The sequence below is a fragment of the Mustela erminea genome, chromosome 19 (assembly GCF_009829155.1).
Source record: "Mustela erminea isolate mMusErm1 chromosome 19, mMusErm1.Pri, whole genome shotgun sequence".
Lineage (NCBI taxonomy): Eukaryota > Metazoa > Chordata > Mammalia > Carnivora > Mustelidae > Mustela > Mustela erminea.
Window position 1 is genome coordinate 50,704,848 of NC_045632.1, and position 23,530 is coordinate 50,728,377.

The 23,530-nt window shown below is 43.7% G+C and overlaps 1 protein-coding gene and 1 long non-coding RNA gene across 2 annotated transcripts in view; one reads left to right on the forward strand and one right to left on the reverse strand.

Annotated features, from left to right (window-relative positions):
• LOC116579196 overlaps positions 1 to 22,101 on the forward strand; it is a 58,408-nt gene extending 36,307 nt beyond the window's left edge. The window contains exons 2-5 of the long non-coding RNA XR_004281169.1: positions 19,395 to 19,512; positions 19,814 to 20,101; positions 21,209 to 21,647; positions 21,863 to 22,101. This is a non-coding gene — a long non-coding RNA (uncharacterized LOC116579196). The remainder of the gene's footprint in view (positions 1 to 19,394; positions 19,513 to 19,813; positions 20,102 to 21,208; positions 21,648 to 21,862) is intronic.
• The window catches only part of ADAMTS18 (ADAM metallopeptidase with thrombospondin type 1 motif 18), a 138,777-nt gene continuing 132,784 nt past the window's right edge, over positions 17,538 to 23,530 (reverse strand). Inside the window, exon 23 of the mRNA XM_032324210.1 lies at positions 17,538 to 19,452. Within this exon, the coding sequence (XP_032180101.1) occupies positions 19,337 to 19,452 (116 nt within the window). The 3' untranslated portion in view covers positions 17,538 to 19,336. The remainder of the gene's footprint in view (positions 19,453 to 23,530) is intronic.

Here is a 23,530-nt window from a genome sequence, read left to right on the forward strand (position 1 = left end):
AAGTCAAGTGCCTCACTGTACCAGACCCTCCAGCACAGCCTCTTCGTAACAGCGATCTCCATATAAAAAAGTTTTGATTTGAGTTTTGCAACACCAAGCTCCCCGAGGACCACTTCCCCCTTCCTCATTGTGTCCCAGGTCACTGCGGCAACCAGCACTCCGCACAGATGTTTTTAATCTTTGCTTGTTGAACCCACCCAGGGCAGATAGATAAATTGCTTTAGCAATCGGTACATTCAGGCAACTTACACAATAGGGCTGAAGTCATTCTTAGATTTTCAGTGAGAATGGAAACCGTCGTAAAATTGTGGAAGATTCAAGGGCTTGGAAGAGCCTTGAAATGACTCATCTACAGTGTTGTTGGAATTAAAGCGCTGGTTCCCAGCCCTGCTGAATGTAAGAATAACATGTGTTGGGGGGGGGACCTTATAGCTTTCTCCCAAATCAATGGAATCAGAAACTCTGGAGGTGAGACATGGGCATAAGATTGTTTACCTTCTCCAGGTTATTATAATGTACATTAGGGTCAAGAATCACAAGATCCAGTGATGTCCTAGGCTCAGAGAGGATATGAGAATATATCAGGTTCATCCAGGGAATTAATGCAGAGCAAAGGCGAAAGCCCAGGTTTTCTGCTTTCCAGTGTGGTCTTTCCAATGCACTTAGTAACAAATGCACTCAATAACATCTACTTCATCAATTCTGGGAATACAGACAGTGAATCTTAAGATTTCTTTCATTAAATAATGAACCTCAGGCAGCCAAGATCATTGGTCCCCAGTATATTGGCTTCCATTAGTCACTGTTGAGAATTGGGCTGACTTTACTATTTTTAAGGGGCAGTAGAGCTTGTAGAAAGCACGCCGGGTAAAATAGGGTTCTAGTATTTGCTTTGCCATTGACTAGCTGGCCTACTTAGGTTGAATGCATTTAGGGTAGGGCTGTGGTTCTCTGTCCTGGCTGCGAGCCAGAATCCCCTCCATGAGCTTAAGAGATCCAAAAGCTTGAATTCCACTCCCAAGTATTTTATTACCTGAAACAGACCTGTGTTCTAAGCCCTGTAACATCAGGTTTTACTGTGTGACCTTAAGGGAATTGTTTCCTTTTATGAAACTTCAGTTTCCTTATCCTTAAAGGCCGGAAATGATAAGGAGGGATTTGATGCAAAAATTAAGGAGCAAGTACATGCAAAGTGCAGGGGGACAACACTGGGCACATCGTCGGGGCTTAGTAAATATCAGCCGCCTTTTCTCCGTGTAGCCCCAAACACTTTGGAAGGAAATTGAATGAGCTGCTGATTAATTGGCTAGTGCACTTGAAGGCTGTAAAACCAACATCTGAATTATCTGGGTTGATAAGATTATCTAGATCACTGCTAAATCTCCCTGCCACTTTGTCCTGGGATACTGAGACACCTAACTCCCAAGTGCAAGCCCTTTTCCAGGGTAACTCTGAAAGACCCTTTGTGCTGGCCAAACAGTACCCAGAGTGTGCCTTCCAGATAGACAATGTGGTAGAGCCACATGTTAATCTTCCCCCCTCCAAATCCTATTTCATGTCTTCCGGACCTTGCAGACGGGAGGTGGGTGGAAACAGTCAGTCCATTGAGAATCACAGGCTGACCGCCAATTCAGACCTCTACCTGGGTGAATAAATTTGGACGCAGAACAAGTGATTTGGCCCCAGCCAAAGGTGGTTTCCTGCTCCGTGACGGAGGCTGGCAGCAGTTCAGTTAGGAACTCGACTAGCGAGACTGCCGCGGGAGAGGATGTTGAAAGTGCCCACCCAGTCGGGATTGAATTAATCGTCAGGCAGGAGCCAACTTCCTCCCACCTGGGGAAGAGGAGCTCGGCCGCTGGCCACTCCCAGGCTGCCGGCTCTCGGCCCTTGGAGGACACCAGCCGTGCACCTGGGCGATGTGGCTGGCAGCTGAGGGTCAAGTGATCTGGGGCCTTGAGAAAGGTCAGCCCCACATGCACCTGCTTCTCAAGCCAGTTCCCGAAAAGCTTCAGAATCCTAAAGCGCATCTCACACCCTCCAACTCTGCTTTGCCCGTCACAAGAGCACCTGCTGCCCTCCTCACCGTTCTGTGTTCTTTTCTGAATTGTCCTTTCCATAGTGACCATTTTTGGAGGATTGCTATGTGCCTGTCCCTCCCGTTGAGGGCGCAGTACCTTCCTGAACATTCTAGTACTGCTCACTACTCCTGACGCAGGTGATTGCTGGTGAACGAATGGCATCCCGGTTCAGCGTCGGCTTGGGGTCGAGCAGGGGAATACATCTCTGGGCACTCGTGGTTTTCTGCGCTTGTGGACAGAGTGGGTGCTGGCAGTGAGCACATGACCTTGGCAAACAATACGCAGGTGCTGGCTTTGGGAGCAAAACCGCACCACCGACTGGCGTGCGAGATCATGAGTGAGAGTTCCAGGCGCGAAGGGCTGGAGCACTGTATCGCCTCTGCTGCGATCATACACCTTTTCTGCTTCATCCTCAGCACGCTGTCGCTTCGTGTGTCTGTGAGATGACGTGACTAATGGCGCTACTCACGCACGGATCATCAGCGCAGTGTGCGCAGAACCTTGTTTCTCCTCAACTGTGTAACCCCGGGGACAGCGGCTCTAATGTTCACTGAATAAGTGATGAAAGTCCTATTCCTAGATGAGGAAATGAAGACTTAACGAGATGAAGCAGGATGGCTGCTGTCCCCATGGATCCTTTGGGGGCGGGTCCCCAGGATATGGACTTGAGGTTGCTGTGGTTGCAAATCCTAGGCTTTTAACATAATAGGGTTTCTGCGAATTGAACCCCATTGTATGAAATGTCTGTGAGCCTTGGTTCGTATGCAAAATTAGGAGAGTTAAAAATTGATTTCATGCGTTGTGTTAAGATGCAGACAACTGTAGAAATTCAAATCCGTACAGGGAAGGTCCCTTGCACAAAGTAGACGGGCATGAGTGTCAGCCATCAGGACGTCGTCATCGCCTCTCCCCGCTCTTCCCATTCCTGTAGCTGGGCTCTGGGAGTTCTGGTCTTGTACGACATTGTTGCTACTGGTTTTGCAAGTAGGTCCTAGGAAAATTTTACAGAAAGAAACAAAACATTTAAATTTCATCAGATGAGTCTTAATGCAGATTTTTAAAAAATCTCGCTCATAGAATCTACCAGATACTAAAGAATACTATATCCAAGATACATTCCTCTAGGTATGCCTCTTTTTTTTTTTTTTCATTTTTTAAAATTAACATATAAAGTATTTGTTTCAGGGGTACAGGTCAGTGATTCTTCAGTCTTACACAATTCACAGCACTCACCATAGCAGATACCCTCCTCAGTGTCCATCACCCTGCCATCCCCTGCCTCGGCCTTTAATGTGTGGGGCAGAGAGGAGGGAGTAGTATCAAATTAGTTTTTCCTTCCCTTCACCCTCTCCAGCCCCAAATTTCTCACAGACACTTTTTTCCCTTGGAAGGAAGGTTGCTACAAATGCAGACGGAAAGGCCCCCCACATACTCTAGAAGAGTAGGTTGAATGAGTAAGTTATAGGGCTAGGAACTGGAAGGGCCCTGTTCCCCTGTTTTCTCCACCTGGAATTCAGAACTTCAGAAGTGTTTCCAGCAGAAGCAGGTGTGCTCCTGACAAGATTTTTATCCTTCCGTGACATCATAAGAAAAATGAAGGATTTACTTCCAACCTGGTTTATTTCCTCCTATGTTCCAGTCAGGGCCAGGAGGATTTAATTAACATTGTTTCAACCGTCCTATTGTTCTTTGTTTCTTAACTGAACAAGCATAGTAAATCAAACTACTCTTCTAACTGGGCATTTCCATTCTGACATCATTTGGGTCAAAAGCCACGCTTACTATCTGTGCCCAAACATGGATATTGTGAATGTTTCTCCACTTCAAGAGAGTATAAGGGAACCGATTTAGAAAACTTTTAAAGCAAACGCTAACGTTAAGATTTTCTTGCATCTCAGTCATCAAATTAAATAAGCACAAACAAGAACTTTAGAAACAATCTCACAGAGTGTTCTTTTCCTAGCCCCACAAAAATTTTTTTCATAAAGGATTTCAGTTGTTTTTGAAAATGCTCTTTAATTTTCTGAATCCCTTACTAGACTCTTAAGTGTGAAGAGGCAGAGAGTATGTCTGTCTTGTTTCCCTGTGTATCATCCATTCCAGAAATTCTTGGTAACAGTGATCTCCGACAGAACAAGACCAAAAAAAAAAAAAAGCCCCTGCCTTTATGGACCTTACATTGTATCTTCAGTACCAAGGACAATGGTTGAAAATGGTAATTTTTTGGTGATTTGTTGAGTGAAATAGTAAATGGGTGACTAAAGTTGCTTTTTCTATAGTAAAATTTCTTCAGGGCTCTGTTGCCCCAAGTAAACATTCCCATCCTGCAAACAATGCAGGAAGAACTGATGCCACCCGGAAAAGCTGCTGTGTGACTCTCAGTGTGAACATAGACAGTCGTCATTTTAAGCAGATTTTTTTTTTTTTTTATTGAAGTGTAGTTGACATATTAGTTTCAGGTGTGTAACATAGTGATTCAACATTCACGTACGTGAGGAAGTGATCCTTAAATTCAGCTACCATCTGTCACCATACAAACTTGTATGTGCTGTATATTACATCCCTATGGCTTACTTATTCGACAAAAGACAGGTTGTAAAGTTTAAACTTCTTCAGGGGAAGTTTCCTCATCCCACAACCTCCCTCCCCTCGGGCCAGATTGTTCTCTGTATCTGGGAGTCTGTTTCTGTTTGGTTTGGTTTGGTTGTTTTGGTTTTTAGATCCCACATTTAAGTGAAATCATAAGATATTTGTCTTCCTCTGTCTGACTTATTTTGCTTAGCCTAATACCCTTTAGGTCTGTCCATGTTGTCCCAAATGGCAACTTTCTTTTTTTTTTTAAATAATTTTATTATTTTTTTATTGACATATAATGTATTATTTGCCCCAGGGGTATTTGCCACAGGTCTGTGAACCGTCAGGCTTACATACTTCCTAGCACTCACCGTAGCACATACCCTCCCCAATGTCCATAACCCCACCCCCCTCTCCCAAACCCCCTGCCCCCAGCAACCCTCAGTTTGTTTTGTGAGATTAAGAGTCACTTATGGTTTGTCTCCCTCCCAATCCCATCTTGTTTCATTGATTCTTCTCCTACCCCCTTAACCCCCCATGTTGCATCTCCACTTCCTCGTATCAGGGAGATCATATGAGAGTTGTCTTTCTCCGATTGACTTACTTAACTAAGCATGATACCCTCTAGTTCCATCCACGTCGTAGCAAATGGCAAGATTTCATTTCTTTTGATGGCTGCATAGTATTCCATTGTATATATATATCTCACATCTTCTTGATCCATTCATCCGTTGATGGACATCTAGGTTCTTTCCATAGTTTGGCTATTGTGGACGTTGCTGCTATAAACATTCGGGTGCACGTGCCCCTTTGGATCACTACTTTTGCATCTTTAGGGTAAATACCCAGTAGTGCAGTTGCTGGGTCATAGGGTAGCTCTATTTTCAACTTTTTCAGGAAACTCCATGCTGTTTTCCAGAGTGGCTGTACCAGCTTGCATTCCCACTAACAGTGTAGGAGGGTTCCCCTTTCTCCGCATCCTCGCCAGCATCTGTCGTTTCCTGACTTGTTTATTTTAGCCATTCTGACTGGTGTGAGGTGGTATCTCATTGAGGTTTTGATTTGTATTTCCCTGATGCCGAGTGATGTGGAGCACTTTTTCATGTGTCTGTTGGCCATCTGGATGTCTTCTTTGGAGAAAGTCTGTTCACGTCTTCTGCCCATTTCTTGATTGGATTATTTGTTCTTTGGGTGTTGAGTTTGATAAGCTCTTTATAGATTTTGGATACTAGCCCTTTATCTGATAATGCCGTTTGCAAATATCTTCTCCCATTCTGTCCGTTGTCTTTTGATTTTGTTAACTGTTTCCTTTGCTGTGCAAAAGCTTTTGATCTTGATGAAGTCCCAATAGTTCATTTTTGCCCTTGCTTCCCTTGCCTTTGGTGATGTTCCTAGAAAGCAGTTGCTGCGGCTGAGGTCGAAGAGGTTGCTGCCTGTGTTCTCCTCAAGGATTTTGATGGATTCCTGTCTCACATTGAGATCCTTCATCCATTTTGAGTCTATTTTCGTGTGTGGTGTAAGGAAATGGTCCAGTTTCATTTTTCTGCATGTGGCTGTCCAGTTTTCCCAACATCATTTGGCAACTTTCTTTTTTATAGCTGAGTAATATTCCATTGTGTGTGTACCTATGTGATGCCATAATATGTTTATTATATATTATGTATATATTATGTACATACACACTTTTTCCATGCGACTTTCTGCTGTCACTTATGTTGCTGCCATACCTTGGCTATTGTAAATAATTTTGCAGTGAACATACAGGTGCGTATGTCTTTTTGTATTAGTGTTTTCATTTGCTTTGGATAAATACCTGGAAATGGACTTTGCCGTATCATATGGTAGTTCTAGATTGAATTTTTTGGGGAACCTCATGTTGTTTATCATAGAGACTGCACCAATTTATATTCCCACCAATGGTTCATAAGGCTTTTCTTCTCCACTTCCTCACCGACGCTTGTTATTTCTTGGCTTTTTGATACTAGCTGTTCTGACAGGTGTGACGTGATTTCGCACGGTGGTTTTAATTTGCATTTTTCCAATCGTTAGTGATATTGAACATCTTTTCATGTATCTGCTGGCCATCTGGATGTCTTCTTTGGAGAAATGTCTGTTTGGCTCCTCTATTTTGTATTAAATTAGAGTATTTGTAGTTTTAATACCAAGTTGTGTTAGCTTTTTAAAATATATTTTGGAAATTAATCTCGATCAGTTACATCATTTATAAATATCTTTCCCATTCAGTGGGTTGCATTTTTGTTTTGTTGATCATTTCCTTCACTATGCAGAAAGTTTTTTCTTAGGAAGCATGGGATTTAGTGATTTTAATTGAAACTGAGAAACATGAAAATTCTGTGCAAAAACTTTCTAATTTGACATAGGTCCATTTGTCTATTTTTGCTTCTGTTGCCCTTGCCTGAGGAGACAGATCCAAAAAAATACTGCTGAAACCAATGTCAGATTGTTTAATACCAGTGCTCTTTTCTAGGAGTTTTATGGTTTCTGTTCTGACATTTAAGTCTTTAATCCATTTTGAGTTTATTTTTGTGTCTGGTATAAGAGGCCGGTCCATTTTCCTTCTTTGCATGTAGTTGCTCAGTTTTCCCAACACTGTTCATTGAAGATCCGAACTTTCCCCTCATTGTATGGTTTTGCTGGCATTGTTGAGGAATAATCGGGTATGTAAGTTTGGGTTTATTTCTGGGTATTTTCTTCTTCTTGATGAAGTTGCAAATAGGATTGCTTTCTTAATTTCTCTGATAGAAATGCAACAGATGTATGCATATGCATTTTGTATTCAATTTTCTGAATTCATTTATTTTAATAGTTTTTTTTGGTAAAGTCTTGAGGGTTTTCTATGTATAGTATCATATGTCAATTGTAAATAGTGACAGTTTTACTTCTTTTCCAATTTGGATGCCTTTTATTTCTCTCTTTTGTCTGATTGCTGGGCTAAGATTTCCAAGGTGGTAAATGTGAGCATCCTTGTTTTCTACCTGTTTTAGAGGAAAAGCATTCAGCTTTTTACCATTGAGTATGTTGTCAGCTGTAGCCTTTTGTTGAGATATGTAACCTCTATACCCACTTTGTGGAGAGTTTTTTAATCATAAGTAGATGTTGAATTTTATTAAATGCTTTTTCTATATCTATTGACATGATCATATGATATTTGCCTCTTTTATTGTCAAGGTGGTGTATCATATTAATTTGTGGATATTGAACGATTTTTGCATCCCTGGAATAAATCCCACATTACCATGGCATAGGAGTCTTTTTATTGTTGAATTTGGTTTGCTGATATTTTGTTGAGGATTTTTGAATCTATGTTCATCAAGAATATCGATCTTTAATGTTATTTTTTTGTAATGTCTTTGGTTTTTAACCCCATAGAATGAGTTTAGAAACATTCCTTCCTCTTCAATTCTTTGGAGTGGTTTGAGAAAGATAGGCATTAACTTCTCTTTAAATGTTTGGTAGAATTCCCCTGTGAAGCTATCTGATCTTGGACTTTTGTTTGTTGGGAACTTTCAAATTTCTGACTCAACTTCATTACTAGTAATTGGTCTGTTCAGATTTTATTCCTTTGTGATTCAGTCTTGGGAAATTGTGTTTCTAGGAATCCATCCATGTCTTCTAAGCTGTCCTAAATGTTGGCATATAACATATATCCTTTGTATTTCCCTGGTATCAGTTGTAACTTCTCTTTCATTTCTGATTTTATTTTGGGGGTCCCTCTTCTTTTTCTTGATGAAACTGGCTAACAGTGTATCAGTTTTGTTTTGTTTTTTATCTTTTCAAAGAAACAGTTCTTAGATTCATTGATCTTTTCTATTTTTTTTTATTTATTATTTTCACTTGGATCTTCATTATTTCCTCCCTTCTAACTTTGGGCTTTGTTTCTTCTTTTTCTAGTTCCTTTAGGTTAGATTGTTCAAGATTTCTCTTATTTCCTGGGGGATACCTGTATCACTATAAACTTCCCTCTTAGAACTGTTCTTGTTGTGCCCCCCAGATTATAGACTGTTGTATTGCCATGGACTGGTGTGTTTCCATTTTTATTTGTCTCAGGTATTTTGTGATTTCCTGTTTGACTTTTTAATCAACCCATTGGTTGCATAGTAGTATATCGGTTAGCCTCCACACGTTTGTGTCTTTTTCCAGTTTTCTTATAATGATTTCTGGTTTCATATCCTTGGTGTTTGGAAAAGATGCTTGGTATGATTTTAATCTACTTCAGTTTATGGAGACTTTTTTTTTGTTTTGTGGCCTAACATAGGATCTATCCTGGAGAGTGTTCCTTATGTACTTGAAAAGAATGTGTATTATGCTGTTTTTGATGGAATGTTCTTTATGTATCTGGGAAGTCCATTTGGTTTAACGTATCATTTCAGGCCAAGACCTTGTTGATTTTCTTATCCATGATTGTACTACTGTTAATTTCTCCCTTTATTTATGTTAACATTTGCTTTATGTATTTGGGTGCTCCATGTTGGATGTATTGATAAGTGTTATATACTCTTTTTTTTTTTAGTTTTTAAAATATTTTATTTATTTATTTGACAGACAGAGATCTCAAATAGGCAGAGAGGCAGGCAGAGAGAGAGGAAGGGAAGCAGGCTCCCCGCTGAGCAGAGAGCCCGATGTGGGGCTTGATCCCAGAATCCAAGATCATGACCCAAGCCAAAGGCAGAGGCCTAACCCACTGAGCCACCCAGGCGCCCCAAGTGTTATATATTCTTATTAGATTGATTCCTTTGTCATTTTGTAATTCCCATGTTTTATGTTATAGTTTTAGTTTTAAAGTCTGTTTTGTCTAATGTAAGTGTTGCTACCCCATTTTCTTTTCATTTCCATTTGCATGGAATATCTTTTTCCATCTCTTCACTTGCAGTCCGTATGTGTCCTTGGATCCAAAGTGAGTTTCTTGTAGGCAGCATACAGGCATTACCCAATTCAGCCACTGTATGTCTTCGGGTTGGAGCACTGAGTCCATTGACATCGAAAGTAATTATTGACAGATATGTACTTACTGCCATTTTGTTGATTTTTGTTTGGTAGTTATCCCCCGCTTCTTTCTTTTTCTCTTGTTCCCTTCCCTTGTGATCTGGTCACTTTCTTTAGTGTTTTTATTCCTTTCTCTTTATTTTCTGGGTGCCGGTTATAGGCACTTGATTTTGTGGTTATGATGAGGTTCACATATACTCCTATGTGTATGATAGTCTCTTTAAAGTTGATGGTCGCTGAAGTTCAAATACATTCTCCAAGCACTGCATTTTTGTACACTCCCCTATGTTTTTGTTGTCCTGCTTTACAGCTCGTTATTTTGTGTGTCCTTTGACTAATTATGGTAGGTCTAGATGGTTTTACTACTTTTGTCTTTTACCCTTCCTACTAGCTATGTAGGTGGTTGATCCACTCCGTTTACCATATGCTTACTTTTATCAGTGAGATGTTTTTCTTTCATAATTATTTCTAGGCCTGGCCATTTCTTTTCAGTTTAAAGTGGCTTTAACATTTCTTGTTAGGCCAGTTTGGTGGTGATGAACTCCTGTAACATTTGTTCGTGTGGGAAATTGCTTATCTCTTCAATTCTGATTGATGACCTTGCAGGTTCAGTATTACTAGTCGTAAGTTTGTTTTTTTTTTTCCCCCTTATTCCTTTCAGCACTTGGAATATATCATGGTGCTCCCTTATGGCTCATAAATTTTCTGCTGAATAATCATCTAATAGTCTTATGGGCATTCCCTTGTATATGTACCTAGTGTTTTTCTCTTGCTGCTTTAAAGATTATCTTAGGTTATAATGTGTCTCGTTGTGAGGCTCTTTGGGTCATCTTATTTGGGACTGTCTATGGTTCCTGGACTTGGATATCTGTTTTCTTTGCCAGATTAAGGATGTTTTCAGCCACTATTTCTTCAAATAAGTTTTCTGTCTCTTTCTCTCTGCTAATTCTAGTGAGATACATTACAGATAGTGCTAACATTAGCTTGCTTGATGTTTTCCCAGAGCTACTTAAACAATACTCCTTTAAAAAAAAAGTTCTCTTTCGGGGTGCCTGGGTGGCTCAGTGGCTTAAAGCCTCTGCCTTCAGCTCAGGTCATGATCTCAGGATTGTGGGGCTCTCTGCTCAGCAGAAAGCCTGCTTTCCCCTCTCTCTCTGCCTGCCTTTCTGCCTACTTGTGATCTCTCTCTCTCTCTCTCTCGTTCTCTGTCAAATAAATGAATCTTTTTAAAAAAAAGTTCTCTTTTTGCTATTCTGATTGCTAGGATTCTTTTTGCTACCACTACCTTGTCCTCAAGATCGCAGATCCATTCTTCTGCATCATCTAATGTGCTGTGCGTTCCCTCAGTGTATTTCTCCCTCAGTGTATTTCTCATGTCAATTACAGTATTCTTCAGCTCTGGTTCTTTTGACATTTTCCTGTTCTCTCTGTGTTCATCTCCTCTTCTTTCAAGTGCACGAGCATCATTATGACCGTTACTTTGACCCTTGATTTGGTAGTTTGCTCATCTCCATTTCATGTAGTTCTTTTCCCTGAGGTTGTGTCCTGTTCTTTCATTTGGAACATACCCTTCTGTCTCCTCCTTTCGCCTAGCTGTCTCTGGTTTTCTGTGTATCGGGCCGATCAGTTACGTCTCCCGGGCTTGAAGAAGTGGCTTTATGTAGGTGTCCTGTGGGGCCTGTAGCGCAGTTCTCCCCCCTTGACACTTGAGCCAGGTGTGTCCCCTATTGTGGTTGCCCCAAGATTGAAGAAGACTCGCTGGTATGTGGGTTTGTCCCCCAGTGTACTGTCTGTGAGACCTGGACTTGACTGAGCAAAGTTAGTTGCCTTGGGGTGGGGGAACATCAGTGCTGGCTGAGGCTGTCTGCTGGGCATGGCTTGGTGGGAGCCGCTAGGAAGTGGTGCCATCCAGGGCAAGCCAGTTGGGCAGGGCAAGTGGTGCTAGCAGAGTAAATGGAGAGTATCAGAACTGGGCCCAGCCAGATAGACGGGGGAATGACTAAAACATGGTGCCCACCAGCTCTTCTGTCCCTGGTGATCATTCCAACAGGTCCCTCTGGCACATGCCCCAACACGAGCCAGCGCTGCTCCACGCGATGCATAACCCAGCTGCTTTTCAAACTGCTGCCTCTGCCCTGGAACCGGGAGTGAGACTAGGGAGATGCCCTCTGGCTCTCCCTGACATAAGCCCTGCTGGTTTTCAAAGCAGACGGAGTGCGGGGCTCATCTTCCCTGTGCAGGTTCCCCGGGTTTGGGAGCCTGATGTGGGGCTCAGATCCCTTGTTCCTTAGAGAGGGCCTCTGCACGTGTGATGTCCCTCCTGCCAGCGGGCTGCTATGCCAGGGGCATGTGTCCTGGCCAGACTGGGGTTCTGCCAGCCCCAACCATGTTTGTATCTATCATCCGTTCTACTGGTCTTCCCTTTGTTCTCAGAGACCGTTGTTCTTTGTGTAGAGTTTTGGTGTGTCAGTAAGAGGAGGTGAGCTCAGAAACTTCCCAGTCCACCATCTTGATCCCACATGGCACATTTTAAAAAAACTTAAGCAGCTTTATTGAGATGGAATCTACATGCCATCAAAACCTTCCCATTTAAAGTGTCCAGTGGTTTTTAGTATATTGGCAGAGTTTGTGGCCTTCAGCATTGTTCTCAAGTCTAGGCTCAAAGCAAAGCTATTGCTCGATTCCCTAGGAGACCAGACTATTGGAAAGGGAAAGGGTCAATTGTTTTTTAAAACTGGTACTTTCATGAGGTCATCTTTGCTGTACGTAGAGGAAAGAGGAGAACATTTGTTAGGCTTTTTATGGTACCAGAATACGTATTTCTTTGGGGGGGGAGGGGAATTTAAGTTAACACTATAGATAGCACATGAGGTCAGCGATGTTTCTTATTAGATTTCTTTTTTCTTTTTTTTTTTTTTTAAAGATTATATTTATTTATTTGACAGAGATCACAAGCAGGTAGAGAGGCAGGCAGAGAGAGAGAGAGGAGGAAGCAGGCTCCCCGCTGAGCAGAGAGCCCGATGCGGGACTCGATCCCAGGACCCTGAGATCATGACCTGAGCCGAAGGCAGAGGCTTAACCCTCTGAGCCACCCAGGCGCCCTCTTATTAGATTTCTATCTGAAACTTACTATTCATTAAAATTGTCTTTAAGTGCAATAAAAGTGTTTATCTATTGAGTATAAAAATCAGTAAATACTTTACAATCTAGTGAAAACTATACTTGCATGAAAATTATTATAACCAGCCTTACATCTAGACATACCATTAACTCACTATGTAATTTTAGGAAGGGTCCTCAAATATTTCTGTCTACATCTGTGAGGGAGAAAGAATGAAATAACAAAATCCTCTTCCATCTCTTCATTTCTTTTTTCCCAAAGATTTTATTTATTTATTTGAGAGAGATTGAGATCAGGATCAGGGGGAGGGGTAGAGGGAGAAGCCGACTGAGCAGGGAGCCCGATGCTGGACTTGATCCCAGGACCCTGGGATCATGATCTGAGCTGAAGGCAGACACTTTACCCACTGAGCCATCCAGGTGCCCCATTTATTCCCTTCTATACAAAAAATTGCAAATGGGCTACTTTCTGTTTAATGGTATAATTTTGTGACTTTACTGTTTTTGAAGGGGAAAAGAAGTCTGCAGCCTGACCCTCATTTGCATATGTGACCTTACCATAAGTGACAACAATATAAGCCTAAAAACACACATTATCGAATATTGACTGGGGTGAATCTAAAACAGTGAGGAATTAAAAACAAAATCTCAGGACTAAATGTGACCTTGGACCATTGCCCGACTGCATGGATACGCATCCTGTTTTTGTTTTTGTTTTTGTTTTTTTATTTGACAGAGAGAGATTACAAGTAGGCAGAGAGGCAGGCAGAGGAGGAAGCAGGCTCCCTGCTGAGCAGAGAGCCCGATGCGGGACTCGATCCCAGGACCCTGAGATCATGACCTGAGCCGAAGGCAGCGACTTAACCCACTGAGCCACCCAGGTGCCCCGCATCCTGTTTTTTAACTGCCAGTCTCTCTGGGTCAGGAACAAGATCTGTTTCGGTGTTTGGATGTCACAGATCGATAAATGCTGGTTGAAAGAACGGATGTATTTTGGAGAGCAAGCATGCAGGAAAAAAACTGTGAGGGTAGGCAGAGCCCACGAAAGACTGGTCGTGACTCTGTGTGTGTCGGGGGACTTTTAGCCTGAAAGCAAATGCTAACCTCTAACAAAATGTGAAATGTTTGCGCCCTCCGCAGACCTATCTGCAAGTAATAAAGGCCCCAGACAATGTGGGCATCCTAACAAAGGGGGAAAAATGCTGAATACAATAACAATTAGGCCTTCATTGGTTTAGGACTATGGTGATACAGAAATAGATGTGTTCATTTTAAGTATCTGGGGCCAATATATATTTAAAAAAAAAAAAAAAAACCTAAGCCGCTGTAAGTAATGATATGAGCCACCGAGTGAGAAAAATCAGAGTCCCAGAACAGCACAGTTCTAGGCAACAGGACATTACCTTGTTTATACCTCGGTGCGGCCAAAAGCACCATCCCAGCTGGTGTCCCCTATCTTTTCAAAGTCTTTTGTTTCTTTTTCTTCTGTCGTACAGAGCTTGAAGTTACAATTTTCATCCACTCGAGTCAGCCAATGCATTTCTGGCCATTTGTAAGCAAGTGACAGTTGGCCTGATTCATAAAAGGGATTAATTCACCTCTTGGCACCCAGTGTCCCGGCAGGAAGTAGGTTGGAAGCTTTCATTCTGCCTTGACTCTGGATCCCAGGAGCACAACTGGTTTTGTCATGTGCTCTGGGTTTCTCCACGCACACACGAGGTCCTGGAGTAACTTGCCAAGAGACACTTTCCAACGGGGATTTCATTGGCTTCTCTATTGAATGCCTTTTCTTTCTTCTTTTCTTTAAACACACACACACACACGCACGCGCGCGCGCACACACACACACACACACACACACACACACACACACACGGTATACGAATTCGTGCATGTGGGTGCTTGACTGAGAACTGGCCAGTTTCCCTCAAACCCTTCCACTGCCTGCCCACCAAACCTTGCTCTCGGCTACTGGCATGGTTGGGAATGAGAATACGAGACAAAGATGCCCACGGACCTGGTCCTTGCCTGGGAGTCCTCTTCATGACCCGTTATTGGCAGCCCCCAGAGCGTCCCAGGTGAATTCCATACAGAGGATGAGAGCAGGCAAGGCCCCCTTTATCACTGGCTGAGTTTAGCTCAGACCCCAGCAGACCCGTACCAGAGGGCCTGGTGCCAACACAACTCCTTCATCGGCACAAGGAAGACGGACTCGAGCTACTTTCTTTTTTTGCCCTAGACCAGTGGTTCCAAAACTAGCTTTTCCTCAGAGCAACTTGAATGCCTTTTAAACTCTAAGTTCCCAGGCCCTACTCCCAGAATTAATAAATTACATTTCTGGAATGGGGCCTAGGAATGTATAAAGTAGGCTCAAGCGATTGTTCACGCAGCTAATTATTTAGAAACTTGTGTCCCCGGACTTCCTCTAGAGCCAAGCTGGCTTTCAAAAGGGATGGGGCAGGGTAGGGAGAGCCTTCTTTCCGAGGAAGGGGAGCTGCTGAGCCCCACGGTAGGTGGCATGGGTCTGCAGAAACCGAGGAGCCCGCAGAAGAACTGGAGAGCTGGCTTGGTCTCCTGACAAGAGGGGGCTGCCCGGTCCTTCCTGTGCTCCAGCCACAATAAAGAGGCAGGAGGGGAGTCCGGGGGAGAGGCATGTCTGGGCCTCGTCTCCAGCAGGAACAGCCTCTGGCCCTGGTTCTCCTTCAAAGACCATCTCTCCAGGGCTCTGACGGTTAACTTTATACAGTGAGCGCGCCTCTCTCTACTGAGCAGTTGGTTTAGAAATTCCATTAGCGGTAAGATGGAGGATTAAGGAGAGCCCAGTGTTTGTCCTGTGTTTTCTGACATGTGGTAAGGGCACTGTGGGGCGATGCTAGTTCATGTCAGGTGATGCCCTAACTCGCGGGGGGCAGAGGCAGCCTGGGTGGGGAGGCCAAGGCGAGGCAGGGAGGAGGGGCGGAAAGAAACAGCGGGGGTTGGGTTGGCTTGGGGAGACATGGCCTATAGGCTTTCCTTTTCCTTGGCATTACTGTTTCTTTCTCATCCCAGTTAGGATGCCAGGAACAATCTTTCAACCTTTTTGTCCATTAGAACAATCATATAACAATTATACAAATCACTTCTTGCTACTAAATGACCTGATTATGAACTCAGCTATGCCCCTCACTAAATGTGATTTAGGAAAACAACCATACCTGGGACGTACGGCTTCATAATGTTCCAGCAGGATGGTGCTTGTGTGCAGGGGTGAGGCAATTAGCCATTACTTTGCAGAAACAAATTGTACATTCAGAAAAAACACATTCTGGACATTGCTTGTGCTGGCTTCTCGATACACAGAAATTTGAACAACAAAGTCACTTACATCATGACCCTCAGCGTCCATCAGGAAAGGTACAATTAAATATTTAGATACAATTTTCCTTTTCTCTGCTCAAAGGTAATTTAGGATTAAAGATAAAAATCATCTTAGTGAGAAGATTGCATCTTTATCTTCTTCGTGATACAAAGCTCAACATTCCTGTGAAGCTGTGAACAGCCCCCCTGTTCTCGCTGGGAATTGTTTTCTGGATGGGAATTCTGTAAACCAATTAGATTGACTATTTTCAATGAAAATGAACAATTTAAATGTTTGTATTATTTATGGAGCTCACTTTTATGGCTACCTCAGATGAAATACAGGATCTCTCTGAATCCCAGAGTCTTCATCTGCAAAGGGAAAAAAAAAACAACAGTATCTTTCTGGGACACCTGAGTGGCTTAGTTGGTTAAACGTTTGCCTTTGGGTCAGGTCATGATCCCAGGGTCCTGGGATTGAGCCTGGAATCAGACTCCCTGCTCCCTAACTAGTCTTGGGAGGATGAAAAGGGGTAACATACATGAAGAGCGTGGCCCATCTCTGGTACCCATTAAACACCAAACACTACATCTGTGGTTGCTTCCATTAACATTTTATCACCAAAAAGCACAAGGATACCTCCTCTTCTGCTATTTTATGTGCTGTTCTATTTTTCATTCTTTTTTTTCCTGTTTTTCATTCTTATCAGTTTTTTTGTTTGCCAAATAGCAATAATTCATATAAAATTCTCCTAAATATGTTTTAAAGATCTGCATGCATAAATGATCCACATGTGTACACATATATTATGTATATATTTAGGGCATATTCATATACATGTATATATTCACATGTGGAAGGAAAATATTACATATTCACATCAACTGGACTGACTTTTGCCCAGACTATTTTTATTCTCCACCAGTCTGATGATTCCAAATTTGGAAAACCTGAAATAATGGCTTTTTAATTTTTTTTCCTTCCCCTCCCCTCCCCTCTTGCTTTTTGCAAAAGGATTTTGCAAAATCCTGCCATTCAAATGGAAAAAATGAAGGAGAAAGCCAACTATGTTTATGGTTTATCTAACTAACTTGGACGATTTCCATAAATGTGGACAAAGCATTAGAGCAGGAAAAAATAACTATCTCTGTTAGATGCTAAACATATCTTCCATTTTACCCCAACTTTTGGTGGTTTCTAATTTTCTCAGACACAGGCAAGAAAAATCAATTAGTGAGTATTTTCTCGTCCCAACTTCTCCTTGAGAAATTACTGAGATCCCTAATCAATGTTTATCAGCTACATGATCTTGGAAGTAACGGACTTCTAACTTATTCAAGAACTTAACAAATTTCAAAGATAAAGAAACAGAACACTTTATTATAAAACTTATAAAATAATTAAATATTACACATATATTTTGACTTTTCTCTATAACCCATTGCTTTATTCAACATTTTTCCTCAGAATTAATATCACTTACTCAGAGAAGCAAGTGAGAACACATAAGAATAGGCTATTAATAAATTAATTTTTCCATAAAATAATAAAATGATCATTATATAAAGAAACAAATAACTTGCAATTTTTCGGAGGGCAAGGGGGTGGGTGATGTGGAACTGTGTGTTTCTGATGATAGAATGGCCACTACTCTAGGCCAGGCCGAGTGGATTGAGAGACTATTCTAATCCAATTTCTCTGAGATTCAAGAACGCATGATTTTAATTAGAATGAGAACAAAGGATGCTCTAAATTTAACAAACCACTGTCTGGTTGGTTGTGCTGAGCTGGCAAATCCCTGTTTGAATTGTGACTTTATAAAGCAGTAAAACTGGGTTACATTCATCAAAGAAATTGAGGAATAGAGTAGAATTATATAAATATGCCCATTTTAACCACATCTCAAAAAATTACAGAAGGACTCAGTCTTGTAAGTTACTTTGGTTTTGGCAAAACAGTGTGGTATTTTCCAATTGAGAACAATTTTAAGCTCATTAGTGCCTATCAACAGCTGGCTTCTGATGACTGAAAATATCATCTGAAAGATTATAAAATATTCTCATTCATCGAAAGATCTTGGCTTATTATGATTTATTAATATTAACTTAGCAAGAAGACAGATGGGTTTCTCTGTTGCCAGTATTTTTTTGTTAACTAAATCTTAGGGAAAATTTAAACATGACCATTGGTAAGAAAGAACCACAAGTGGTCTTTAATTTTCCAAGCAGCTCTGATAATATGTAGGGAGCCTTATAAATGCAGGTCTGCTCTCCTTCAAAACACTGCTGTTCTGCTATTTAGCTCCTCCTAGAGTTTTACCAGAAATGACCGTCTCGCCAGTTCTGATTCCCAAAGAGCAGATTAGGGGCTCCCGTGGACTTGTTCAGCTAGCACCGGAAGTTACGAGGTTGACGTACTGTGTAGGGCGTCAACATATGCCTTTTATGTGAGTTTGTGGGCTTTTCTTTTTTCAGAGTCTTGAAGTTCACTTAACTGGGGATCTTAAATAATCCATGTTGCCCTGTTTCCAGAATATTCCTTGGCATACTTTTCAAGTGTGACTTTTAGTCTTGGAGACTCTCTAAGCAGAATATAGTCTAAACAAAATAATAAAAACAACACACGCACACTGGATAAAAATAACACAAGGCTTGCTAGTCCAGCAGCAAGCACAGTTATGAGCACCTTCTTGCTTCCCGTGGAACTCCTCCTTGGGGCTGGCCACAGTATCCGTCACACTGTGAGCTCCGGGCAACAGCGAGGCAAGGGGTTCCATTTGTATTTGATTGCTCCAAGGCTCCATCTTGGACCCGAAGTCTGAAAGCACCTTTTCAACCCAGATGTCTTTGCCGTGGAACCCTCTGAAGTTCAAAGAGGGACCCTCCCCACGGTGACCAGATTCTCACTTTGTCAAAATTAAAACGTGACGTCTCTCAGTGGGATGCATCACTTCTTTCGTTGTCACAGTGCAAATCGAAGTTATTTTGTCTTTTCTTGTGGAAGTCCAATTTGCCCTTGCTTCCCATTTTCAAGTGCTTTGGAGTACCATGTGCTTTGGGGAAGTGGATAGGGAGCCTGTCCTCGAGAGCCCATTCCACTGATGGCCGCAGCCGTGCATGGGTGGTCTGCAGTGTTCGGCTTTCAGTGGGGGATTGGTCTCTCCAGAGGTGAGAGGGAAGACCTTGCCCTCGAGTGTTGTGAGGGGTGGGGTGGGTCGTTGAGATCAGCTCTTCCTCGTGCATGACTTGCAGCACTGTTGACCATAAAATTTGTGGTTGCAGACGCCATGTTGAGGAACTAGGGGACACCAGCTGAAGAAATCGACACAGGATGGATCCTCTGCAGGGGGAGAAAAAAAATTGTTCACTCCTCAGGAGGAAGCTTAGCCTTTTCCTTAAGGTGAGAGCCTGCGGGTCAAAGACCTCAGACGTACCTGCCTCCTGCCTCTGAGTGGTTCTGCTCCTGTACTAGGACTTGGCTGGGAGGGAGGAGGAGCAGGATTAAGACATCAAAAGGGACTAGGGCCCTTAGCGAAATGTCAGCTGGTGGGGGGAGTGGATGTTAAAAGAAAGTGTCATATCCAGCCCAAGATTCCTGTTGGATCCGCCCCAGCGGCCTGGGAGCCACCATGTTGTGTCCTTAGCCCAGCCTGGGAGGAATGCCCTGGGGGTCTTGTTAAACCACTGTTTCTGATTCCCAGGGTCTGGGGTGAGCTGGCAGCCGCTGCCGCCTGGTCCACGGGCTTAATTTTGGGGAACAGGAGGCCTACGATACGGGAGTCAGCACACCGAGACTGATGGCCCAGCTGCGGTGCTCTAGGTTGATTTCAAATAAATCTCCCAGCCCATCTGCAACAGAGTGAATTTAAGTCAACAGCAGGCCTGACTTCTCTTGTTGACAGATGGGATTATGGATTGAAAGCAGAACGCGGTACACCGGGGATTCTCACGCAGAAGGACCTCATTAGGTACAGAAGGCACGCGAAGCTGTACGTAAGATGTTCTTCATGTAAACCTCAGTGCCCATTTTAGGAGTCAAGGTCTTAGCCATTTTACCAGATTCTCAAGGAATTTTGACTTCAGACGTGTTTATGGTCTACCCTAGACATAAGTGAGTTCTCTCAGTCATGGTGGGAAGTGTTTTCCCTTCCTCTCTGCAAGGCTCAAAAGTCACTTTACCTTCACTTTGCCCAACGCCCCCCGCTGCCCACAGGCGCTCACCCAGCTCCCTTTTAAAATGATCCTGAAGTAGCTGTGCTCTGTACCCTGTGTCCCTGGACATGGCAGGCCAGGCTCCTGGCTCTCCTCTTTCTTTTCCTGCTGTTGCCGACTTGAACTCTGCCTCTCTGTGAGTCAGAACTGCCTACACTTCCTTCCCCTGCCCTCGCTCTGCTGCCGACAGTACAGCCTCCGCACCCATCTCAGAGTAGCGCTACTGATCCCCGAACGGACAAGTCAGTTCAGGTCACGCATGTCTCAGCCCCCGACTCTCCCTGGGGCCCCTCCATCCACCCACAGTGAAAGGCTTAGTCCTTACCATGGCTGACAAGGTCTTAGGATCTGGTCCCCCCACTACTGCTTGACCTCGTCTTCCTCTTCTCGTCCCCTCCCTCACATGGGCCACCTGGGGGATGCCTTAACGTGCCAGGCACACGGTGGCTTTCCCCAGCCACCTCCTGCCCCAGACCCCTTCTATTCCTTTATGTCTCTGCTCAGAGGTCACTGGCAGACAGCAGGGCCTTCTGGGACTCCCCCAGATAAGCAGAGTGCTCTGCGGCTGTCCAGAAAACACTCCCTACTCCCCACCTCACTTTATTTTCCTACCTGGGGGCTATCAGTGCTCATCCCATTCTGTGCTGCCTGTCTGGTTCCTCTCTAGAACCTAAGATCCTTGAGAGCAGAGGTTCCGTCTACTGTTTTCATTACTTCGTTCCCAACGCGTAGTGCCTATCACAAAGTAGCTGCTCAGGAAATATTTGTTGAAAAAATATACCAGTTTCCCTGTAACCATCATGGCTAGAACAACCAATGTGAAATCTACAGTGTCACAACTTGGGTCGAAAGGTGAGCTAAGAGCATCTTTCTTTTCTTGTCAGTAACTCCTGCATCTGGAGCCTAAACAATGTTCTGACGGGTTGGTAAAGACAGGAGAGAGCAAAGAAGAATCAAGAATGATGATGTGCTTTTTGCCCTGGGCATCTAGAAGGAGGTGTATGGAGGCGGACGATCATGGGGCAGGGGTGCGATCCCTTACCTCAGAGATACAAGTCAGACGTGAGACGAACACTCGTCTATGCTCTGGCTCATGTCTCCGTATTCATCTCCGGTTGTGTCTAATCCAAACTTGGACAGTGTTTTCTAGCCCAGCCACCAAACACGCAGCCTCCTCCGTCAGAATGTACACCTGAATCACTTTCTACTTAAATTGTAGCGATTATCCTACTGATGTAGTGGAAATGCCGCATCAGGATGAAAACAGACCTCTAAAAGCATGACCCTAACTACAGTACTGTAGCAATGCTTCCTCCTTTCGAGGTAAGAATGGGATCTCGGCTGGCTGCTGTGGCTTGTGCTTTGAGCTCATTTTAAGTCTGGAAGCAGAAAGGAGGTTTATCGCCGAGCCATCAAGATGAGCGCTGGGTTTGATTATGGCTACTCTAGTGATTACCCACAGCTGGTTATTGTCACATGTTTCGTGTGTGCTGTTGAGGATGACCCTGGTGTCCTATTCTTTGCCTCACATCCCGCAGGCAGACCGTTGACAAGTATTATACATGGGCTCAGTCTTCAGAATACACCAGCACCCAGCCTCTCCCAGTACGGCCACTGCCCTCACGGAACCTCCTCCTCCCGCTCTGGACCCCTGTGCTCTTCTCTGGGTAACTGCCGGGGACCTTCCCACAAGTCCGATCCCACAGCTCCTCTGCTCCAAGTTCTCCATCAGCTTCCATCTCACTCAGAGGTAAATCTTCAGTCCTTACAAAGACTGACAAGGCCCCTAGGACCAGCTTCCGCTCATCACCTAACCCCTGTCCACTTTAGACATCTGACTCCAGGTGTCTTACTGTTTCTTGATCAGATTCACACGTTCCCACCTCAGGGCCTTTGGATGTGCTGGTCCCCCCTCCAGGAACACTGTCCTTCTAGATACATGCATAGTTCACCTTCCTGTAGATCCGAATATGTATCATATCATCCTTTAGACTAGTCTCTCTAAACCAGTTCCCCCCACCTTTACCCCCTAATCCTTCTCATTCTCTAGACCCTGCTTCAGTTTTACTTTCTACTTTATTATCTGACATTGTATATTTATTGCTTGGCCTGTTGTTCATTTCCAGATAGGAGGTAGAAACTCTGGCCATTTTGTCCACTGCTCTATCTACAGTCAGACATCAGAACAGTTCCCAGTTCACAGGGAGTCCGAAATAGACATGGAAACACTGAATCATCTTACTTAACTCCCAGTGATCTTTTCAGGTAAGCATTATTTCTTCATTTTATGAAGAGTTCAAGAGCTTGCCTGTGGCCACAAACTAGTCACTGGTAGTGTGTGGACGCAAATCCTTTTTGTGACATCAGAGTCTGTGCTCCTCCCACTGTGCAGGGCCACCCTTCTTGGCCCCTCTCCATGTGAGGAGGGGAGATTCCAAGAGGAATAAACTTACTCCCATTGAGGGCTGCTCATCGCCAGCCAAATCCCACTAGGCTGCAGCCCAGGCCTCGTCCCAACTGTGTCAACAACCACTCACAATACCGTGATGACTGATGTCGCTGCCCGAGGCTTCCTTCTTTTCTGAATAAGGTTTACATGTAAAATAGGCACAATGCCAGCTCATACGATGCTTTCCGGATCCAGATCCAGTGAAGACCCAGGCAGAGCCTCCCACAGTGCAGACGGCACCGAGTGAGTGCCCTAGACTGGCTACCAGCGTGGGGGTGGGGCAGGGGGTCCGAGCGACGGCACACACACTTGGCTGTCCTGCAAGACACGATGGTGCCAGTCTGGGCAGAACTGTCTACTCTCAACTCTTGGAGGGGAAGGCGGTGCCTCAAAAGCACGGTGCCTCATGGGAGTCTCAGAGAAGATTCCAAGAATTAAACCTTCTTCCCTTTGGCACCACGGGTTTGCTTACTGTCCACTAATGTTTGTTGAAAACTAAGCGTTAGAAAACACACTCCAGTTCTACCTGTGGTCAGCCTGCCAATGATCTAAGGAGGAAGACTAACCCAGCAGCAGTTTGGGCGCGGCCCTGTCCCGGGATTTGGGATGGCATGTGAGAAGCGGGAGGAGGCCTTCAACTGCGTAAAAACCACGGGCCACATTTTTGCCAAGAAGAAATACTTAGGGTGATGCCTTTCATATCTGCCTTCTTACCGTACTCCTCTTTACAAAAGAGACCTCACGTAGTCAGGAGGCA